The following is a 19,429-nucleotide window of genomic DNA, read 5'->3' on the forward strand; positions in this document are numbered from 1 at the left end:
GCGAGATGTTTTTGAGAGGAGCAAGGCTTCCAGGGCACAAGCCAAGGTGTCTACCAAGACAAAAAGGAATTAGCTGCTACTTTCTTTCTCTGCCAAGTGATGCCAGGCAACAATAGGAAACCTGCACAAGGCATTGCCAGGGCTCACTTCAAAAGAGAAGGTGGCACAAGCACCATGGGTATTCACAGAAATGAGATACCAGGTCGTGAACTCCACACAAAGGATGGAGAATGGCTACACCTGCAACCCAACATGGGGCTTAATTAACACCATTTCTAGTAGCCTGAGTATTTACACGGGGATTCCAGATACACTGCCATTATGACCTGCAGAACTGCTAACAATGACTATTCAGTGGTCATTAGGCAAAATTACACTCTTCCTCTGTTCAGAATGTTGCACAAGCTGCTTCCTCTGCCGGGGCCGATCTCTTCCCTGCCTCTCTTACTGCCTCCCCACCCAGTCCACCTGGCTAGTCCTCCTCAGCTCACAGGTCTCACCTGGCCATTAAGGGACCAAGCCAGTCTCACTCCCAGATATTCTTTGCATACTATTTCCTCTCAGAGTATGCATCTAGTAGGGGGGCTGTGGGATCACTCATAGTAACGACAGCTGAGGCATTTGGACAAACTGAGAAGGGGACACTCAGTAAACTGGTGAAGCCTGAAAACTTGTAGAACTTTCTAAAACTTGTAAAGTCTAACACTCCCAAGTGAGTTTCCCAGGATTCTTCTGGCCCACTGTTTATGAACATCTCTAGCTTCTGCCCTCCCCACAGAACCTGTCTACACCACATGGCAACTGCCCTTCCTCCTCTTGCCTCTGGGCCACCAAAGCCTCCACCCTCCTGCTTTCAAGTGGCCAAGGAAGGCCACTTGAAATGAGTTTGTTGCAACACACCCAGGATGACTCTGACTCACACAGGGCCCTGGCTGGGAAATCATAACATGGGCCTTTAACAGGAACTACAAATAATTCAAACGAGCAACTTCCCAAAGCATTCTCCAGAATCTGCAGGAGCGTATGTAACAAACAGCCAAATCTGCCTAAGAAATTAGACCCAAGACCAGACAGCGCGAATCACCTCGTAGAGCTTCACGATGTCGGGTGTGTGCTCCTTCTCATCAATCTGCTGCTCTCTCTTGAGCAGCGTGTCCTTGCAGTGTGTACAGCAGCGGATCCGGTCATCGTCCTTCTCATCCAGGACCGAACTGACACTGCTCATGCTGCTGATGCTGCCTCGGCGGGAGCCATGGACACTGTTGGGTGACTGGCTGGGGCTGGTGTGGGTGCTCAGGGACTCCTTGCTGGCACTGGTGAGCTTGTCTGTAACCATAACACCAACAGGCAGCAATGACCCCCACAGCATCCAATTACCATACCCACGACCTCAAGGTGTCAGTCCACAGGTGTTTTATTTGGAGAGTAATAAGATCAGGCTCCAGCTGTGCGCAAGTACTGCCCCTCTGCCTTCCTGGTGTCAGACTCTGGTGGGAAAGGACTCCACTGCTGCCCCTCCAAATCCAAACAGCCTTGCCTTTCCACCTGCCATTCTCCTCCATTTGCCCTGTGCCTCCAACACAACATTCTCCCAGGAGACTTTCCTCCACAGCCTTCTCCCTATTCCCAAACAACTGGCTCCTACCCTCTCTGAATGGCAGATCCTCCACGAAAGCCTTTTCCAATTCCCTGAGGCAAAAACTATCCATCCTTCCCATCAGTTCCCACCACATTGCCCATTTTGGAGCACTTTCCATTCTTCTCCCTGTGTACAGTTACATGTACACCCCAGAGCTGCCCTAGGAACCTGTGACTCTTTGTGGGTACAAACTGTGTCTTACTCACACTTGTACCCTTAACATATCCAGCAGGGCCACCCCACAGCAGCTGCCCAGTAAATGCTGGCTAAAGAGCTCAAGAGAAGAAGGGTGAATAGTGTCCAAAAAGACAGCTTATAAAGTCTCATGTGAGACAGGGAGTTGGTCTCAGGGAGAAAGTATCAAGGTAAAGTGACCTGGTATATGTGAGAGTTGAACAGAAGAGCATCTGTTTTTGTCCCCACATCATCCAGACACCCCATGGCCAACCACAGCACAGTCAGCAGAATTCTCTAGTGTTGCAAATTTACCCCCAACTTCCCAGAAGCCAACGAGATCATCTTCAGCAACTTCTACTCAGCTTGGTTGCAAGTCCTGGAGGATCGGGTTCCACCTAAACTTTGTCCTCCACACACCCCCAACTATTCTATTTGCTCATCTATTAACCTACCCTGGGCTTTCCAGAATTCCAGGCCTTTGCTCCTACTCTTCACTCTACCTAAAATTTCTTTCTCCATCTCTTTTGCAATCCTACTCATCTTTTAAGGCTCTTCTCGAACATCACCTCCCAGCCCTAAGCATCCATGCTCTCACTGTCCCTGAGCCCACAGCACTCAGCATCTCTCATATTATGATATTAGTCTTTTCTCTATGGCAGTGAGTTGTCTGTGACTTATCCCACAGGAAGAGACTAGCCCACTGCTTATATTCAAGACCCTCTTCTCAAAGTCACACTTGCCACTTCCAAGCAGAGCAGACAAAAAGTTGGTCAGCCTCTCCTGAGTTCCTGACACAATCTCTTTCATTGTACGTCTCTCTTTAGAAAGCAATTATTTATTTGTGAGTTTATATCCCCTGACAGATGCTTGACTCCTTGGAAGAATGGACAGTGCCTTATAGGCTTATAGGCCAGAAATGGGCAAAAGATGACCTGTGAGCCAAGTCCAGTCTGCAGGCTGTTTCTATATGGCTCTCAAACTAAGTATAATTTTCACTTTGCTATTTTATTTTATTTATTTATTTTTTTGAGACGGGAGTCTCGCTCGGTCACCCAGGCTGGAGTGCAGTGGCTCAATCTCAGCTCACTGCAGCCTCCACCTCCCAGGTTCAAGTAATTCTCCTGCCTCAGCCTCCTGAGTAGCTGGGACTACAGGCACATGCCACCACGCCAGGCTAATTTTTGTATTTTTATAGAGACAGGGTTTCAACATGTTGGCCAGGCTGGTCTCGAACTCCTGACCTCAAGTGATCCGCTTGCCTCGGCCTCCCAAAGTGCTGTGATTACAGGCACGAGCCACTGTGCCCAGTCTAGTGTTCACATTTTTAAAAGGTTGTTTAAAGAAAGAAGAAATGTCACAGCAACCATATGTGGCCCACAAAGCCTAAATGTATTTACTATCTGATCCTTTACAAAGTTTGCCAATCCCTGTTATAGACCACTGTATCCCTGGCCCCTAGCATAGTACCTAGCCTGTAGTGGGTTTCACAGAATCAGCAACTCAATGAATGAAGATTTCCATGAGCCATTAATTTAACAAAAAGGTTCCATGGTTCCAGTGGTAATTAGCAAATAAGCTAGGCCCAAAAGAAGATGAGGGTCCAGGGCCCCACGTCCAAGTCACCTACTTGCCAAGGGAAGGCTGATGAGCTCCATACACTTCTTGCACATAATAGACCCGCAGAGGCGGCAGTGGTGGCGGCGGTTCCGGATGCTGAACTTATTCCCACAGTCTGGACAGAAAGGGACATCCTGGTCGTTGACCCAAGGCACCACAGACTTTTCTATTGCTTTGGGAAGAGCAAACCAACAAGAAACCAGGCCATTTTAAAGAGGGCTTTAGTCAGGGAAAAAAAGATAGTAAGATGAAGGTGAGCAAAGTTTTAAAGTTACCTCGAATCTTTGCAGACTCAGTATTTGTTCTGTCAAATGCTGTGAGCTGACCGGAAGAAAATAGTGCCAAATGAAATTAACCAGGTGATGTATACATGTTCCACACTTCCCAATACATCAAGCAGGAAATTAGCACATTTGGATTCCTCAAGTCTCATCTGTCATCCCCAACTCCATGAAATCACAAAAACAATTTCACATGGGACAGGGTATTAGTTTTGCATCTAGAACCCACCTCCCTTCCTATGACCCACTTTTAATCCCTTTACTGTCAGTTACCCATTTTAGTAACAACCAGGGGTAGGCAAGGGTGGGTAGGGGTAACGATTGACAGCAGTGGAAAACTCTCCATTCTCCATGGTGCTCCTGGACCCTAAAACTGGCCACATATTTCTGCCTTACAAAGTACATATAAAGAACTGTACTTGTGGTTGCTACTATGCCCAGCACACAATCCAGGTTACACACAACAAGCACAACTAGGATGAAAATACACCCGTGAGACCTGGTCACCGCTTCTTTGTTTGCCATCACACACTACGCCTCACTGGATGATTGTGCCTGGGACACCCAAAAGAAGAATCTGAAGGAAGAAAGGTTTTCCAGTACCTGAGTGGGATTCATAGGTGGGAAAAGGGAAGCTAAGCACGTGGCAAGTTTGTCAACCTGGGCCATTCTCTTAAGGAATGCTGGCCCAGGCTAGAACTGTCCACCATGTCCTTTGCACCTCTCTAGAGAAGGTGTTTCTCTGCCACCATCAGATGTATATGATATATACAACACATGCTATAGAAATGTGATTATTTTTCCCCAGAAAATGTGTATTTGCAAAAAAAAATGTTTTAAGAGAGCAAAATTTACCTTCTCTAACCTGATTATTAATTTATTGACTTCCACAACATAGTGGTCAATTCTAGCAGCCCGGTGTTTTTTGAAGTCGGAAAGATGGCTTCTCACAGCACCTAGAGGGAAAGAAGGTAGGGAGACAAATGACTTTCTGAGGGAGCCTCTCTACCTTGCCGCTTATCCCAATGAATTTCAAAAGCAGGCTGGTCAACATAGTGAGACTCCGTCTCTTTCCAAAAAAAAAAAAAATAGCCAGGCATGGGCATGGACGCCTATAATCCCAGCTCCTTGGGAGGCCAAGGTGGGAAGATGGCTTGAGCTCAGGAGCTGGAGGCTTCAGTGAGCTATGATCCCACCACTGAACTCTAGCCTGGGTGACAGAGTGAGACCAATTTCAGAAAGAAAAAAATTTATATATTTCAAAAGCAAGTAAAAACTCTAGGATTTTAGAGTCTTACCAAAAATTCAAAAACCAGGAAAGCAAATGGAAGAAAATCTGCTAAATTGTTAACTGCCTTTAGAGGCCACCAAGTACCATATGAGAGACCTGAGAGTATAGTAGATAAGAGCATGGACTCTCGAGTCAGCCTGTGCTCAAGTTTCAATTCTGCCACACTGTGTAACCTTGGACAAATTACTTAACATCTCTGTAACTCTAAGAGTACTCAACTATCAAATGGAATAATAATGGTATCTACTTCACAGAGTTGTTAACGATGATTAAATAAGTTAAAATTTGTGAAGTCTTAACTGACTCTCATGCCAATGTTAAATAAACAGGTGGTAACATTATGGGCGATTTAAAAATTTTTGAATTATCTTATTGTTTTATACTTTATAAATCTGATACAATATGGTTTTTCCTCAGGATAAGGACAATTCTCAAAATGGCCAAAAAAATGTAAATGCTGATAGATTCCCTTGTGGGAGCTAGTTAAGCTGATACCTTCCTCAGTCCAGCAGCCAAAACCCAGGACAAACGTCTGCAACACAAATAGCTTACTGTCTGAGTAACTGAAATATCCCCTGCTCAGTCTCACCTGTTCCAGAAACATATTGCCCTCAACCCTCCCGCACTCAGTGCATGTCCTCTTCCCAGTGATCACCTATTCATTTATAGACACAAGTAACAGAATTTGTCACATGCCATACTTTAAAAAAAATTTTTAATTGCCAAATAAAAATTGCATATATTCACCGTGTACAACATGATGTTTTGAAATATGTATACATTGGGAAATGGCTAAACTAGCTAATTACCACATGCGTTACTTCATATACTTATCACTTTTTGTGGTGACAACACAGTCTACTCTCACTGATTTTCAAGAATACAAGATATTTTTTATTAACTATAATCAGGCCAGGTGCGGTGGCCCATGCCTGTAATCCCAGCACTTTGGGAGGCCGAGGAGCATGGATCACTTGAGGCCAGGAGTTCAAGACCTGTCTGACCAACACGGTGAAACCCTGTCTCTACTAAAAATACAAAAATTAGCTGGGCATGGTGGTGCATGCCTGTGGTCCCAGCTACTCAGGTGGCTGAGGCACGAGAATTGAACCCAGAGGCAAAGGTTGCAGTGAGCCAAGATCACAGCAGCACACTCGAGCCTGGGTGACAGAGGAAGGCTGTCTCAGAAAAACAAACAAACAAAAAACTATAAACCACCACCTTATACAACAGATCTCTTGACTTATTCCTCCCGACTGAAATTTTGTATCCTTCGATCAGCATCTCCACATGCTATACTCTTTTTATTTATTTTTGAGACAGAGTCTCGCTCTGTCGCCCAGGCTGGAGTGCAGTGGCGAAATCTCTGGGCTCACTGCAATCTCCACCTCCCAGGTTCAAGCAATTCTCATGCCTCAGCCTCCTGTAACTTGGATTACACACATGTGCCACCATACCCAGCTAATTTTTGTATTTTTAGTAGAGACGGGGTCTCACCACATTGGCCAAACTGGTTGATCCACCTGCCTTGGCCTCCAAATCTGTGATTACAGGTGACACTCACCTGGCCACACATGTATATTTTTTTTTTTTTTTTTTTTTTTTTGACTCGGCTCACTGCAAGCTCCGCCTCCCGGGTTCACGCCATTCTCCTGCCTCAGCCTCTCTGAGTAGCTGGGACTACAGGCGCCCGCCACCACGCCCGGCTAATTTTTTGTATTTTTAGTAGAGACGGGGTTTCACTGTGGTCTCGATCTCCTGACCTCGTGATCCGCCCGTCTCGGCCTCCCAAAGTGCTGGGATTACAAGCGTGAGCCACCGCGCCCGGCCGTCACACATGCTATACTCTTAACCATCCACATGTCTTTTCTTCCCTAATCATACTCTAACATCTAATTAAACTTTAATTTAGAATTCTTAGGGGTGACCATAAATATTAACTGCTAAAATTTGCCATTCATTTGACCTACAATTTGTGACTTCAGTTACTGCAACTGGCAACTTAATCAGAAAATCACTCTAGTAATCTCACATTGGCAATCATGAAACAAGGTATCACAAACAAGCTATCATAAATAATATTAACTTCTAAAAATTGCCATTCACTTGACCTTCTACAATTTGTGACTGTCTTCAGTTGCTGCAACTGGCAACTTAATCAGAAAATCACCCCAGTAATCTCACCTGGGCAATCATGAAACAAAGCTAATAAGAATTCATGTGTCCAAAATTTCTCCTTCATGGTTTGGATTGGCTTTCATATGTATCTCATAATTACATATATGTATTATTATTATTATTATTTATTTATTTTTTGAGACAGAGTCTCGCTCTGTCACCCAGGCTGGAATGCAGTGGCGCAATCTCGGCTCACTGCAACCTCTGCCTCCCGGATTCAAGCAATTCTCCTGCCTCAGCCTCCCAAGTAGCTGGGATTACAGGCATGTGCCACCACGCCCAGCTAATTTTTTTGTATTTTTAGTAGAGACGGGGTTTCACCACGTTGGCCAGGCTGGTCTCGAACTCCTGACCTTGTGATCCGCCCGCCTTGACCTCTCAAAGTGCTGGGATTACAGGGGTGAGCCACTGCGCCCTGCTGCAATTTTCTCCTGCAATAATAAAAATGTTTCCATTCTCCAATACAGTAGCAAATAGCCACAAGCGGACATAGAACACTTAAAATGTGGTTAGTGTGTGGTACAGGAAGTGACTTTTAATTTTATTTCACTTTAATTTATTTAAACTTAAATAGCCCACGACTAGTGGCTACCGAATGGACAGCACAGTTGTAGGACTTTCCTTATTCAAAGAGACACCTTGTATAACGGCACTAAAAAGATACAGTACATGAGACTGGGTAAATTTTGCTTTCCTTCTTAGAGCTCCAGTTTCCTCATCCATAAATGGGAAAAAGGACCACTACTCCACAAGGCTTTTGTGAAAGGTGAACAAGACCATAAACATGAAAATTGAATAAATCACAAGGGAATAATAAATAAATAAAGGAATAACTACCCATTTCATGGACAGAAAATATTTTATTATGTTAATGACTGTTATCATTAGACAGTTAAAGGATATGTAGGCAGGCATACATATCCGGATCACGCCTGTAATCCCGGCACTCTGGGAGGCTGAGATGGGAGGATCACTTGAGCCCAGGAGTTCAAGACCAGCCTGGGCAACATAGGACCCTGTTTCTACAAAAAATACAAAAATTAGCCAGGTGTGATGGTGTGCACCAGTAGTATCCGCTACTGAGGAGGCTGAAGTGAGAGGATCACTTGAGCCTGGAATGCAGTGAGCCATGATGGAGCCCTGGACTCCAGCCTGGACAACACAGACTCTGTGTCCAAAAAAAAAAAAAAAAATGTTAGATAGTTCAACTAAGTGTGAGTGGCATGATAAATAGCTTTATTGAGATATAATTCACATACATACACCATTTAAAGCAAATACAGTGGTTTTTAGCATTTTCAGAGTTGTACAATCATCACAATAAATTTTAGAGAATTTTTATCATCCCAAAAACATAAAAGTAGGTAGATGTTACTATAATTATCCAAAAAAGTAAGCTGCATAAACCAGTGCCTGTCCCTGGGCAGGTAATGTCCTATGTGAGAGGAAAGATTCATTAATGGACTCTGTGCCTGGGCTGACGTCAGAGAGACATGGATTCATACCCTACTTCTGCAGTTTACTCGCTGTTTGTCCCTGGGCAGGTTCTCATGAGGTGCAGTAAAGATCTAACAAGACCACGGGTATAAGAACTTAATGTAGTGCCTAACACAAAGTGGATGCTCAGCTGGTTCTCTTCCATTTTCTTCCCCCAACAAGGACATAAGGTCCATGAGAAGCTTAGACCATTATGGTTTACTGATGCCTCCTCAGCCAACTCTTAAAACTTTACCTAGAACATAGCAGATACTCAATAACCACTTGCTCAATGAATAAATGAATTTTCTTACCAAGCTCCTGGGGTTCCCACATGTAAGGATCAACCCCTCCATAGCTGAAAGACTCATATCCTTGGGTCCCTGACTCTGCTCGATCATCCCCTTCTCGTTTCAACAACCTGTCCTTTGCTTTCTTAGCCTTCTGGACAAGACCTTGAAAAGTGGAACAAATAATATAAATAAGCCACAAAGAACACCCAGTAAAGAGTCAAAAGAAATCTCAAAAAACAAGAATTGACGAAATAATTATCATTTGTTTAAAAATGCACCAGAAATATTTAGATCCCAAGTAAAATGCAGGAACAAGCACATAAACACTATATTACAAATACCACAGAGCAATACACTGGTTAGTCAATATTAGCATTAAATTGGTTTAGGCAGCTAACATATGGGCTAAATTACTGCTCATTGCCAAATTTAAGAGCACAATTAAATAAAAGTGCTAAAATCAAATTTGATGAGGAAAACAGGGTGATGGAAGTGTTTTCTTCTTTATCTTAATTGGAGTGGTGGTTAAGTAGGTATAAACATTTTTCAAAACTTTTTGAATTGGGCCAGGCGCAGTGGCTCACACCTGTAATCCCACAAGGGAGGCAAATTGCTTGAGTCCAGGAATTCAAGCCAGCCTGGGCAACATGACAAAACCCCATCTCTACTAAAAATACAAAAAACTAGCTGGGTGTGGTGGCATGCACCTGTAGTCCCAGCTACTTGGGAGGCTGAGGTGGGAGAATCACCTGAGCCCAGGAGGTCGCGGCTACAGTGAGCTGAGATGCTGAGATTGTGCCACTGCACTCCAGCCTGAGCAACCAGAATGAGACCCTGTCTCAAAAAAAAAAAAGAAAAAAGAAATTAAAGTGTACACTTAAAAACTACACCTCAGTTAAAATAAAGTTTTTTCAAAAACCAAGTTCTATAGTACTAATTCATTTACCCCAGAAACTCATGAGTAAATTCTTCTCATTTACCTCCAGGATGGGATTCAGCTAAACCTCCATCCCTGGACTGGTGTTCCCCATAGGCTTAACTGGACACAGAGTTCTTCCTTTCCCACTACTGCCCACACACTTATTGAATGCATGTGAGAATATTTGCAAAAAGCTTCAAGAAACAGATATAACATCTACAACATAACACAAACAGAACCAGATTTGGTAAGAAAAGAAAATGAACATTTCCTGCATTTAGCCCTTGTATGTACCAGGCATAATGCAAAGTGCTTGCAAATACATTATGCCAGTTCATGCTCACAATGTTATAAGGCAGGTGATAGCCCTACTTACAAATGAGGAAACGACGTCAAAGACGGGGAATAACTTGCTTCACCTAAGATCACAGAGCTTACAGGTAACAGCAGGGCTGGAAGTAGACACCTCACATGCCTGAAATGAGAGCTCTAGCTCTCCCCCGCTAGTGCTGATTCACAAACTATGCCTCTGCACAACATGGGTTCTGCCACCTGTGCTGGTGCAGAGAACCACCTGTTAAACTGAACAATCAGCTGGTGTGGGGTGGGAAGAAGTCTCAGTTCTAAGTCGCTCTCTCATGAATGTTCTTTAATCTTGGATGACTGCTATCCCTTTCTTCCACCAGAATCTAGTAGAAAATATCAGACTGAATATAAAATGATATCATTACTTTTACTTTTTATTTATTTTTTAGAGACAGGGTCTCGCTCTGTCACCCAGGCTGGAGTGTAGTGGCCGATCATAGCTCACTGCAGCCTCAATCTCTTGGGCTCAAGTGATCCTCTCGCCTCAGTCTCTCAAGTAGCTGGGACTACAGGTGTGCACCACCATGACTAGGTAAATTTTTTTAAAAAAACATTTTTTTGTAGAGATGTTGCCCAGGCTTGCAGGCAGAGGGTGAGATTGATAAGAATACACTTGTCTTTTTTTTTAAGACAGTCAAGCCAATAAGCAAACTTCCTGATTATTGGTCACTGTGGGACAGCTTTGTCCAAACTGGAAAAATACCAAAACAAAAGGACATCCTTTAAAATGCACTAAAGTCGTTTTTTTTTGTTTGTTTGTTTTTTTGAGACAGACTTTCACTCTTGTCGCCCAAGCTGGAATGCAATCGCAGCAATCTCAGCTCACTGCAACCTCTGCCTCCCAGGGGTTCAAGGGATGTTCCTGCCTCAGCCTCCCGAGTAGCTGAAATTACAGGCACGTGCCAACACACCCAGCTAATTTTTGTATTTTTTTTAGTAGAGACGGGGTTTCACGACATTGGCCAGGCTGGTCTCAAACTCCTGGCCTCAGGTGATCCACCCACCTCGGCCTCCCAAAGTGCTGGGATTACAGGCATGAGCCACTGTCCCTGGCCTAAAGCAGTCTTTTCTAGTAACAGGGGAGAGAAAACTGCCTGATGTGAACAAAGGGTCTAGCAAACAGGAATGTGAGTTAGCAAATAACAATTCATTTTTGCAAACAAGACTAAAGTATCAGGTTAAACAGGCAATCTATACCATTTAACCACTTTTAGGAGATAGAAAAACTGCCTGGCAACCTTCCCAGAATGGACACAGCCTTTCCAGAGAAGGCCAATTAAGAATAATCCCATATATTTTTAAAAACACTAACAAAGCAAGAAGCCACAGTCAATTTTCAGCTATCTTTTCTTCTACTTACTGAAAATGGGCTAAACTGGAGCTGAACCAGGACTGGGCCTCGAACCCACTAACTTTTTACTAATGACTAGTCTATCTTTACTTTTTTGAACTGCCCCCAAAACCTAATACTAAGGTTCACTCTTTTGGCTTTAACTTTTCACTTGCCTAAAACTAACCATGTCATAACATTTCTAAGACTCAAAAGACCAAATGGAGAGGTAATCTGCTTTCTAAAGGGCTTTTCAAAAAACGTTTCATGTCAATCCTTAAAACTTTACTTTCCTGATTCTGAAATGCAGAAAACTGCAACATAATCAAGAATTCCTGCCTAACTAAAGACACAGTCATTAATAGTACTAGAGGTAGAGATGTCGGGGGTAAGGCAGGGTGGGAAATAAAGTGAAAAACCAAGAAGATCTTTTCTTTCTTTTTTTGAGATAGTTTCACTCCGTTGCTCAGGCTAGAATGTTAACAGCCTTGATCTCCCGAGCTGAAGCAATCCTCCCACCTCAGCCCCCTAGGTAATTGAGACTACCAGTGTGTGCCACTATGACTGGCTAATTTTTTTAAATGACTTCTTTGTAGAAATGGTCTTGCTATGTTGCCCAGTCTGGTCTCCTGGGCTCAAGCAATCCTCCTGCCTTGGCCTCCCAAAGTACTAGAATTACAGGCGTGAGCCACCGCATCCGGCTGAAGTAACGAAGTAACTTTATTTTGTTTTTTTGTTTTTGAGTCAGAGTTTCACTCTGCTGCTCAGGCTGGAGTGCAGTGGCATAATCATGGCTCACTGCAGCTTCAACCTTCCGGGCTCAAGGGATCCTTCTGCCTCAGCCTCCCAAGTGGCTAGGACTACAAGTGTATGTCATCATGCCCAGCTAATTAAAAAATTTTTTTTTCTTTTTGGACAGGATCTGTGTTGCCCAGGCTGGTCTCAAACTCCTAAGCTGAAGTGATCCTCCCGCCATGGCCTCCCAAAGTGCTGGGATTACAGGTGTGAGCCACTGTGCCCAGCCAAGGATCCTTTCAAGTTTCTTTCACAAGGCACAAAATTTCCATTCTATTTGGTATTCCTTAAATAGATTCCCATATCTGTATTCTCTAAATAACCTTAAACATTTTTCCTCTTAAAAAAAGGGTTACTGTAGGAATCTGGGAACATTGTCTAACCTCTCTACCCACTGGTATCACCAGTTTGAGCAATGGCATTGTATATGACTTAGTTCAGCTGACGCCAAGACTGGAAGCTAATTGAAAATGATGGAGGCTCTTCGGTTATCCAAAGGAATCTTATATAATCAGGTGTTTTAGTTTTGTTTTTGCTTCATTTCCCCCAGGAAGCTGCAATGCATGCAGTGATTGGAACACCGGGCCTCTCACCCTCAGTGATGTCACGTGCAAAGGGCAGCACTGGACTTACAGATGATAGAAGACCCACGTTCCAGGCCTAGCTCTGCCAATTCCTGTGTGACCATGGATAAGTAACTCAACATCTCTTGAGCCTCACTTCACTTACTATCTATAAAATAAGACCAATCACCTTCTTGCAGAGATCTTAGGAGAGTCAGATGAAATAATAATGTCTGTGAAAGAAACTCTAAAAACTATAAAGCACAGCATTTTTTCCCCCTCCTAATAGTTTTGGCTCTGCTCTACAGCCTCTACAGCCAGAAGCCACCTCATCCACCAAAGCCCTCAGGATTTCAGAAATGTTTGCCTTTGTTGTTTTTGGATAGAAGTTATAACTGTTTATGCTTTTAGAAACTCTTTTTTACTGAACAGAAAAGAGAGAGAGTGGGACTCTAGGGACAAATATCTGATTACAAAGTGCATATGATTCACCTGTCTGAAAGCCAAAGTCCACTTAGAAATACATGATCATTCCTTTCTTTCCCTCCCAATAATGACTGTGAATACAACATCCAGAACTTTTTAATCTCATGGCCTTCAGAAATGCTTCCAGCTGTGAGAAGCAAGTTAGCCGAATAACTACAAAAGTAAGTTCCAGAGGAGCAGCATCTTTGTTGTGTGGTTGTGTGTGTGTGTGTGTGTGTGTGTGTGTGTGTGTGTGACAGACAGGGTCACTCTCTCTGTTGCCCAGGCACGAGTGCAGTGGCACAATCATCGCTCACTACAGCCTTGACCTCCCTGGGCTCAAGTGATCCTCCTACCTCAGTCTCCTGAGTAGCTAGGACTACAGGCATACACCATCATGCCTGGCTAGTTTTTTTTTTTAATTTTTTTGTGAGACGGGGTTTCGCCATGTTGCCCAGGCTGGTCTTGAACTCCTGAGCTCAAGTGATCTGCCCACCTTGGCCTCCCAAAGTGCTGGGAATAGAGGCATGAGCCACTGTGCCCGCCCAGAGGAACAGCATCTTATCTGGAGGTTAGAATTTGATGTCCAGGAAATACAATAAACATATGTATAGTCAAAAGTACCTTTGAAAAATTCTTTCCACAACTCTCTCAGACCTGAGCTCTTGGAAGCTCAAAAACCAAGGTTATTAGGTTGTTTCTTTTGTTCTTCAACTATGACATTCCTTTTTCTGGGCTATAGAGGGCAAGATACCAATTGGGGAAAGAAGGATGGTGGGAAGGCTTAAATTTGTGACAGGTAAAATGGGTGCATAATGTGCCTCCATCATCATAGCAAAGGAAAGAAATTCCTCTCCAAACCCTGTTAGGCTGGTGGTTAAAGAACAGTCAAGCCAAATCACAGCAATTACATTTACTAGATTCAAAGTCAGACTGTGTTTCACTGAGTGGCTTCAGACAAGTTATCTAATCTCCCTGTGTCTGGCTCGAAATGTGGCTCACAGCCACACAGTTATTGTGAGGATTAAATGAAATTAATAAACAGGGAGACCCTGAAAATGCCTGGCACATGACAAACACTAGTCATCTGTTTGCTACTACTATTATCATATTCCTGTGGCAACACCGAAGCTGATGAGAACTATCCCGTGAGTTAAAGCTCTCAATGACAGCAGGGGATAGGCAAGGTCCTTGCCTCTTACTTTTAATTTGCCCTTTGACATCACGGTCTTCCCCTGAGTGTTCTTCCTCGTAATGTGAGTGAAGCTGATAGAAAGACTGCAGATCCTTCAGGCACAGAGGGCAGAGGAAGCCCTCCCTCACTTCCCCTGGGTCATCCAGAGAAGCCATGGCGGTGCCACTCTCAACCCTAGGAAGGCAGGGATCTCATGCCAAGAGTCAGCTTGATTCCTCCCAAGGAACCATGGTTCCCGCAGCATTAGCTTAATCAAGCAGCACACAGATGGCGAGGAAGTGGCTTCATGGCCCTGGATGAGGTTTCCTCTCTGGAGTAGGAGGAGCCCTAAGAAAGAAAAGAAGAAGGGAAAAAAAGCCGATTCAGGCAAACTGGTAGCAATTGAGGATTTTCTTCATTCTTTTCACAGTTCAACGGGGTACTTAATGTTTGTTCAGTGCAAGTTTGAGAAAACAAACTCTTTCTCAAATCCTTAGATCAAGCAAGCTGCAAAACCTAAGATGTGAAAACATCACTGGAGAACAACAACTCAATGAAGTGAGAAGCACAGATTCTTGAAATAAGCAAACAATACCTTGGCAATTCTCTTACATTCATTCCAAATGATCCAACTTCATAATTCATATGCCACTTTAGCCACTGGGGAAATGTCTGAAGTACTTATCAACAAGCAGAAGTTTTTACTTGATGCTCTTTACCTTGATTGTTTATTCAACCACATATAGTAAGTTCTTGATACTTGTAAGACACCTGCGTTAGAAATACAAAGATGAAAAAGATATAGTATCTGCCATAAAAACATACAAAAAATCAAAAATCCTAACATCAGTTAAAGAGAAACATTAGAAACCTACTAGTCAAAAAGAAAAAATCTATTTTATATTTGTAGAGCACTTATCTCTAATGGGCTTACTAGATTTTTTTTTTTAAGAGACAGCATCTTGTTCTGTCACCCAGTGAGCTATAATTGCTCACAACAGCCTCGACCTTCTGGGTTCAAGTGATCCTCCTGCCTCAGCCTCTCAAGAAGCTGGGACTACAGGAGTATGCCATCACACCCAGCTGTTTTTTAAATTATTTAAAAAGACAGATTCTTGCTATGTTTCCCAGGCGGGTCTCTAACTCCTGGCCTCAGGCAATCCTCCTGCCTGAGCCTCCCAAACTGCTGAGATTACAGGTGTGAGCCACTGCACCCTGATAAGAGCTTATAAGCCATTAAGTGACAGTTAAGTAGCAAACCTGATGTTTTCACTGCTTCAAAAATAAAAGGCTGGCCCAGGCATGGTGGCTCACGCCTATAATCCCAGCACTTTGGGAGGCCGAAGCAGGCGGATCACCTGAGGTCAGGAGTTCGAGACCAGCCTGGCCAATATGGTGAAACCCCCATCTCTACTAAAAATACAAAAATTAGCCGGATGTGGTGGTAGGTGCCTGTAATCCCAGCTAGTGGGGGGACTGAGGCAGGAGAATTGCTTGAACCCAGGAGGCGGAAGTTGCAGTGAGCCGAGATCTTGCCATTGCACTCCAGCCTGGGCAACAAGAGCGAAACTCCGTCTCAAAAAAGTAAATAAATAAATAAATAAATAAATAAATAAACAAATGGATTTGGTGCCTAAACATTTCAGGGCTTAACAAGTTACATTCTCTGTCTTACTGGCCCATGGCAAAGTCACTTCCAATGTAACCTCATCAAGACTCCCAGTCACAAGAGAAACTGAGACAAAACCATTCCACAAAAGCAGAGAAATTTCTCCCCAAGAACCTGGGGCTACAAGCCACAGTATATAGTGAGGGGAGATGTGCGACTCTCAGCTTTGGATGGACTATAGAAGACCACCGAGGAGGGACTGCCTAGTCCTCAAAGCTGAAGGGTGGCAGCAACTCAGAAAATAAACAAATGAGACACCAGGTCCCTATTTTTTCCCTCTAGTTAAGAAACCCAGTGACTTCATAAATTTTCCACTGGAATATACCAGCTCTAGGTCTGGCCTGTTCCCTCCACAGCCAGTGGTTCCTCTGATGCTGACTCTGACAGCTCCCTTTCTTCCTACGCACTCACCCCTAACGACCACAAATCAAACACAAAGCCCACCACATCCATGCCATACAACCACCCTTCACGCCTCAGCCCAAACCCAAACCTCACTTCCTCAAAGAAATGCCTCTTACTCAGAGCATCAGAATGGACCTTTCCTTCACAGCACTCATCTCAATTTACAACCGCAGGTACATACGTGAAGTGACCAAGTAAGACTAAAATCTGGGAGGGCACAGACTCTGTTTTCCGCTTCGCCGTCTCCCCAGGGTTTAGCACAGTACCTGGCACACATAATGAAGAAGCACAATAAAGCTCCATGAATGAACGAAGAAATGAACGAACTCCAAAATCATATAATTAAGCATACACCATAAAGAAATCTAACACATACCACCGAATCGGACCCCACAACCATAATTGAACACATAAGCAAGCCCCTCGCACTCTAAATCACGTAAAAAGTTAAAAAAAAAAAAAAAAAAAAACACACACAAAACAAAAAACAAACAAAAAAAAAACTACATGTTCTGCAACCGTACATCCAGCAATGTCACCCCGCCACATGCCGCATCGACGACACATCCCACAGCCGCACTCAACCCGGCCTCACGACCGCACACAACCACAACCCACATAACTAACACGATTATACACACGTCGCATGACCACACACAACACGAACGACTCAACCCCGTGGAGCAGGCATGACAACGTCACACATCGCACAAACACCACACAAAACACTCCAAACATCTCCACACAAACTCAGAACACAAACGCTTCAGCTTTACACAACCAGAGAATCAAACACAACCGCTCGGGAGACAAGCACCCACCCCCCCATCCCCCACAGCTGCACAACCAAACCCAAGTGTATACGCCCCGCGTAACCGCACAACCACACAGAGCCCAACCATCACAGGCACACACAAGCTAAACGCACGGCCTGAAAGCCCCATCTCCCACCTCTCACGTCACACCCACCACAACCACACACGGCCCGCCCGTCTCCGTTCTGGAGGAGTCGTGTCCCCGCCCCCCAGACAGGGCCTGACCCGCTGTACCCGGCCGGGCTCCTGCGGGCACGCAGGTCTGTCCCGTCCTCGGGCCCGGGCTCTCGGCCTCCACCGTCCCTCACTCAGCCGCGGCCGCCATCTCCATCAGTCGCTCAGAACTCGGCAAGTGCGCCTGCGGCGGCGACGAAACCGGAAGACAGGCTGGCAGACGCCTGTCGAGTGCCGAGTCTTCGAGGGCGCCAAAAGGGAGGATACGCATTCGAATAGTGGAGGGCGGGCGGCGGCTTCTGCGCAGGAGCTTTCCGAACCAGGGCGGGGATGAGAGGGGCGGAGAGGAGGTGGGGCTCGGTAATTTTGTGCGGTTCTTACGTCCCGAATTCGAACTAACAGCGCGTCAAAGCCAGCCAATGGCTCTGCACCGCGTTGTACAGGTGGGAAAGCTGAGACCAGTAGATCTTTGGCTCTTGACCAACGTGCACAAAGAATAAGGCAGCCAAGGAGTCAAAGTTCCTGAGAGCTAGGGACAGAAAAAATATTCAGGGGACGTGGAGGCGATGGAAAGTCCAAGAATAGAACCACATGAGAGTGGAGACTTGGTATGAGAAGGTGTATCCTGGGGGTGTACAGCATGGCCAAACCTGTGGAAAAGATGGCATTTTCAAAAGGCAGGACGATTGATCAGCCAGGACCTACCCCGTGCCTACGCTGTGCCGGGTACCATAGGGTATAGAGAGGCAAAACCTCATCCCAGTCCCGGAGACCTATTTGCTTTGTGCCCTGCACACGTTCTGGACCTTAGCAATGGCCAGGCTGCAGGAGCAAGAGCTGCAGAGAACGATGGGACGATGGGACGATCCTGGGCCTCCGTTTACATCCCTGCAGTGTTACTGGCCCCCTTTTACAGAAGTAAAATGGGGATGATAATGATAGTCTCCGCCTCAGAGGGTTGTGAAGATTGAGGTAATTGCACGGTAGGTAGGAGGGTGTCCTGCATACTGGCTTTGCCCATCTCACTTTCCCTGCCTCCAAAAAGTCTTCCCCACCTGGTCTCTGGACAGGAGCACTGAGCCTCCATCACCTTCCATTTAAGGACATGGGGCTCCGGACTTGGAGAGCATTGAGTTTTTGGAAAGCAATCACCAGTGAAAGGGCAGCGAACTAGGGATCTAGAGATCTGGGTTCTAGCCCTGGCTGTACCTTACTTTGTGGTTTTGAACAGGTCCTTTCCCCTTTCTTCGCCTGAGTTCTCTCATCTGTACAAAAGAAATTGGCTCCAGTGACTTAGCCTTTTCTCTCAATCTGATGGCCAATTTTTTTTAAACATTACAATGTCTGCAAGAGTGAATAATGACTTCCCTTTGTTTACTGATAGAGACAAGGAAGAGGCTTCCTAAACTGTCAGAAGCAAAGCGACATGCCAAGCTCCCCGTCTCCATCACTAGCTTCTGCCTTAGGTCCCAAAAGCCAGGACTTTGGGAGTAAAACCACCCTTTTGAAAGTCTGAGGCCACCGAGGTCCCAGAACGAGTCACACTTACAGGCAGGACTATGTTTTGGGTCGGGCAATGAACGTTTATTAAACCATCATGATTTTTGCTTGTCATTTTATCATTTACAAAAGACATATTTGGTCGGGTGCGGTGGCTCACTCCTGTAATCCCAGCATTTTGGGAGGCCGAGGTGGGCAGATAACTTGAGGTCAGGAGTTCAAGACCAGCCTGGCCAACATGGTGAAACCCTGTCTCTACCAAAAATATAAAACATTAGCCGGGTGTGGTGTCGCTCGCCTGT

The 19,429-nt window shown here is 44.8% G+C and overlaps 1 protein-coding gene across 7 annotated transcripts in view; it reads right to left on the reverse strand.

The window, feature by feature from the left end:
* RBSN (rabenosyn, RAB effector) overlaps nt 1–17,800 on the reverse strand; it is a 29,504-nt gene extending 11,704 nt beyond the window's left edge. The window contains exons 1-9 of one of the 7 annotated variants that reach the window (XM_032149814.2): nt 17,688–17,781; nt 16,820–16,904; nt 15,160–15,335; nt 14,593–14,912; nt 8,974–9,114; nt 4,570–4,670; nt 3,709–3,754; nt 3,444–3,605; nt 1,085–1,326 (exon numbers count right to left, since the gene is read on the reverse strand). In XM_032149814.2, coding sequence (XP_032005705.1) covers nt 1,085–1,326; nt 3,444–3,605; nt 3,709–3,754; nt 4,570–4,670; nt 8,974–9,114; nt 14,593–14,740 — 840 coding nt within the window. In that variant the 5' untranslated portion in view covers nt 14,741–14,912; nt 15,160–15,335; nt 16,820–16,904; nt 17,688–17,781. Of the gene's footprint in view, nt 1–1,084; nt 1,327–3,443; nt 3,606–3,708; nt 3,755–4,569; nt 4,671–8,973; nt 9,115–14,592; nt 14,913–15,159; nt 15,336–16,754; nt 16,905–17,678 lie in introns of all 7 variants that reach the window. The other 6 variants (XM_032149811.2, XM_058437324.1, XM_032149812.2 and 3 more) reach the window with 6 other exon arrangements.
* Nucleotides 17,801–19,429: the final 1,629 nt, after the last annotated feature.

Source organism: Hylobates moloch, unplaced genomic scaffold (genome assembly GCF_009828535.3).
Source record: "Hylobates moloch isolate HMO894 unplaced genomic scaffold, HMol_V3 SCAFFOLD_4, whole genome shotgun sequence".
NCBI classification, from domain to species: Eukaryota; Metazoa; Chordata; class Mammalia; order Primates; family Hylobatidae; genus Hylobates; species Hylobates moloch.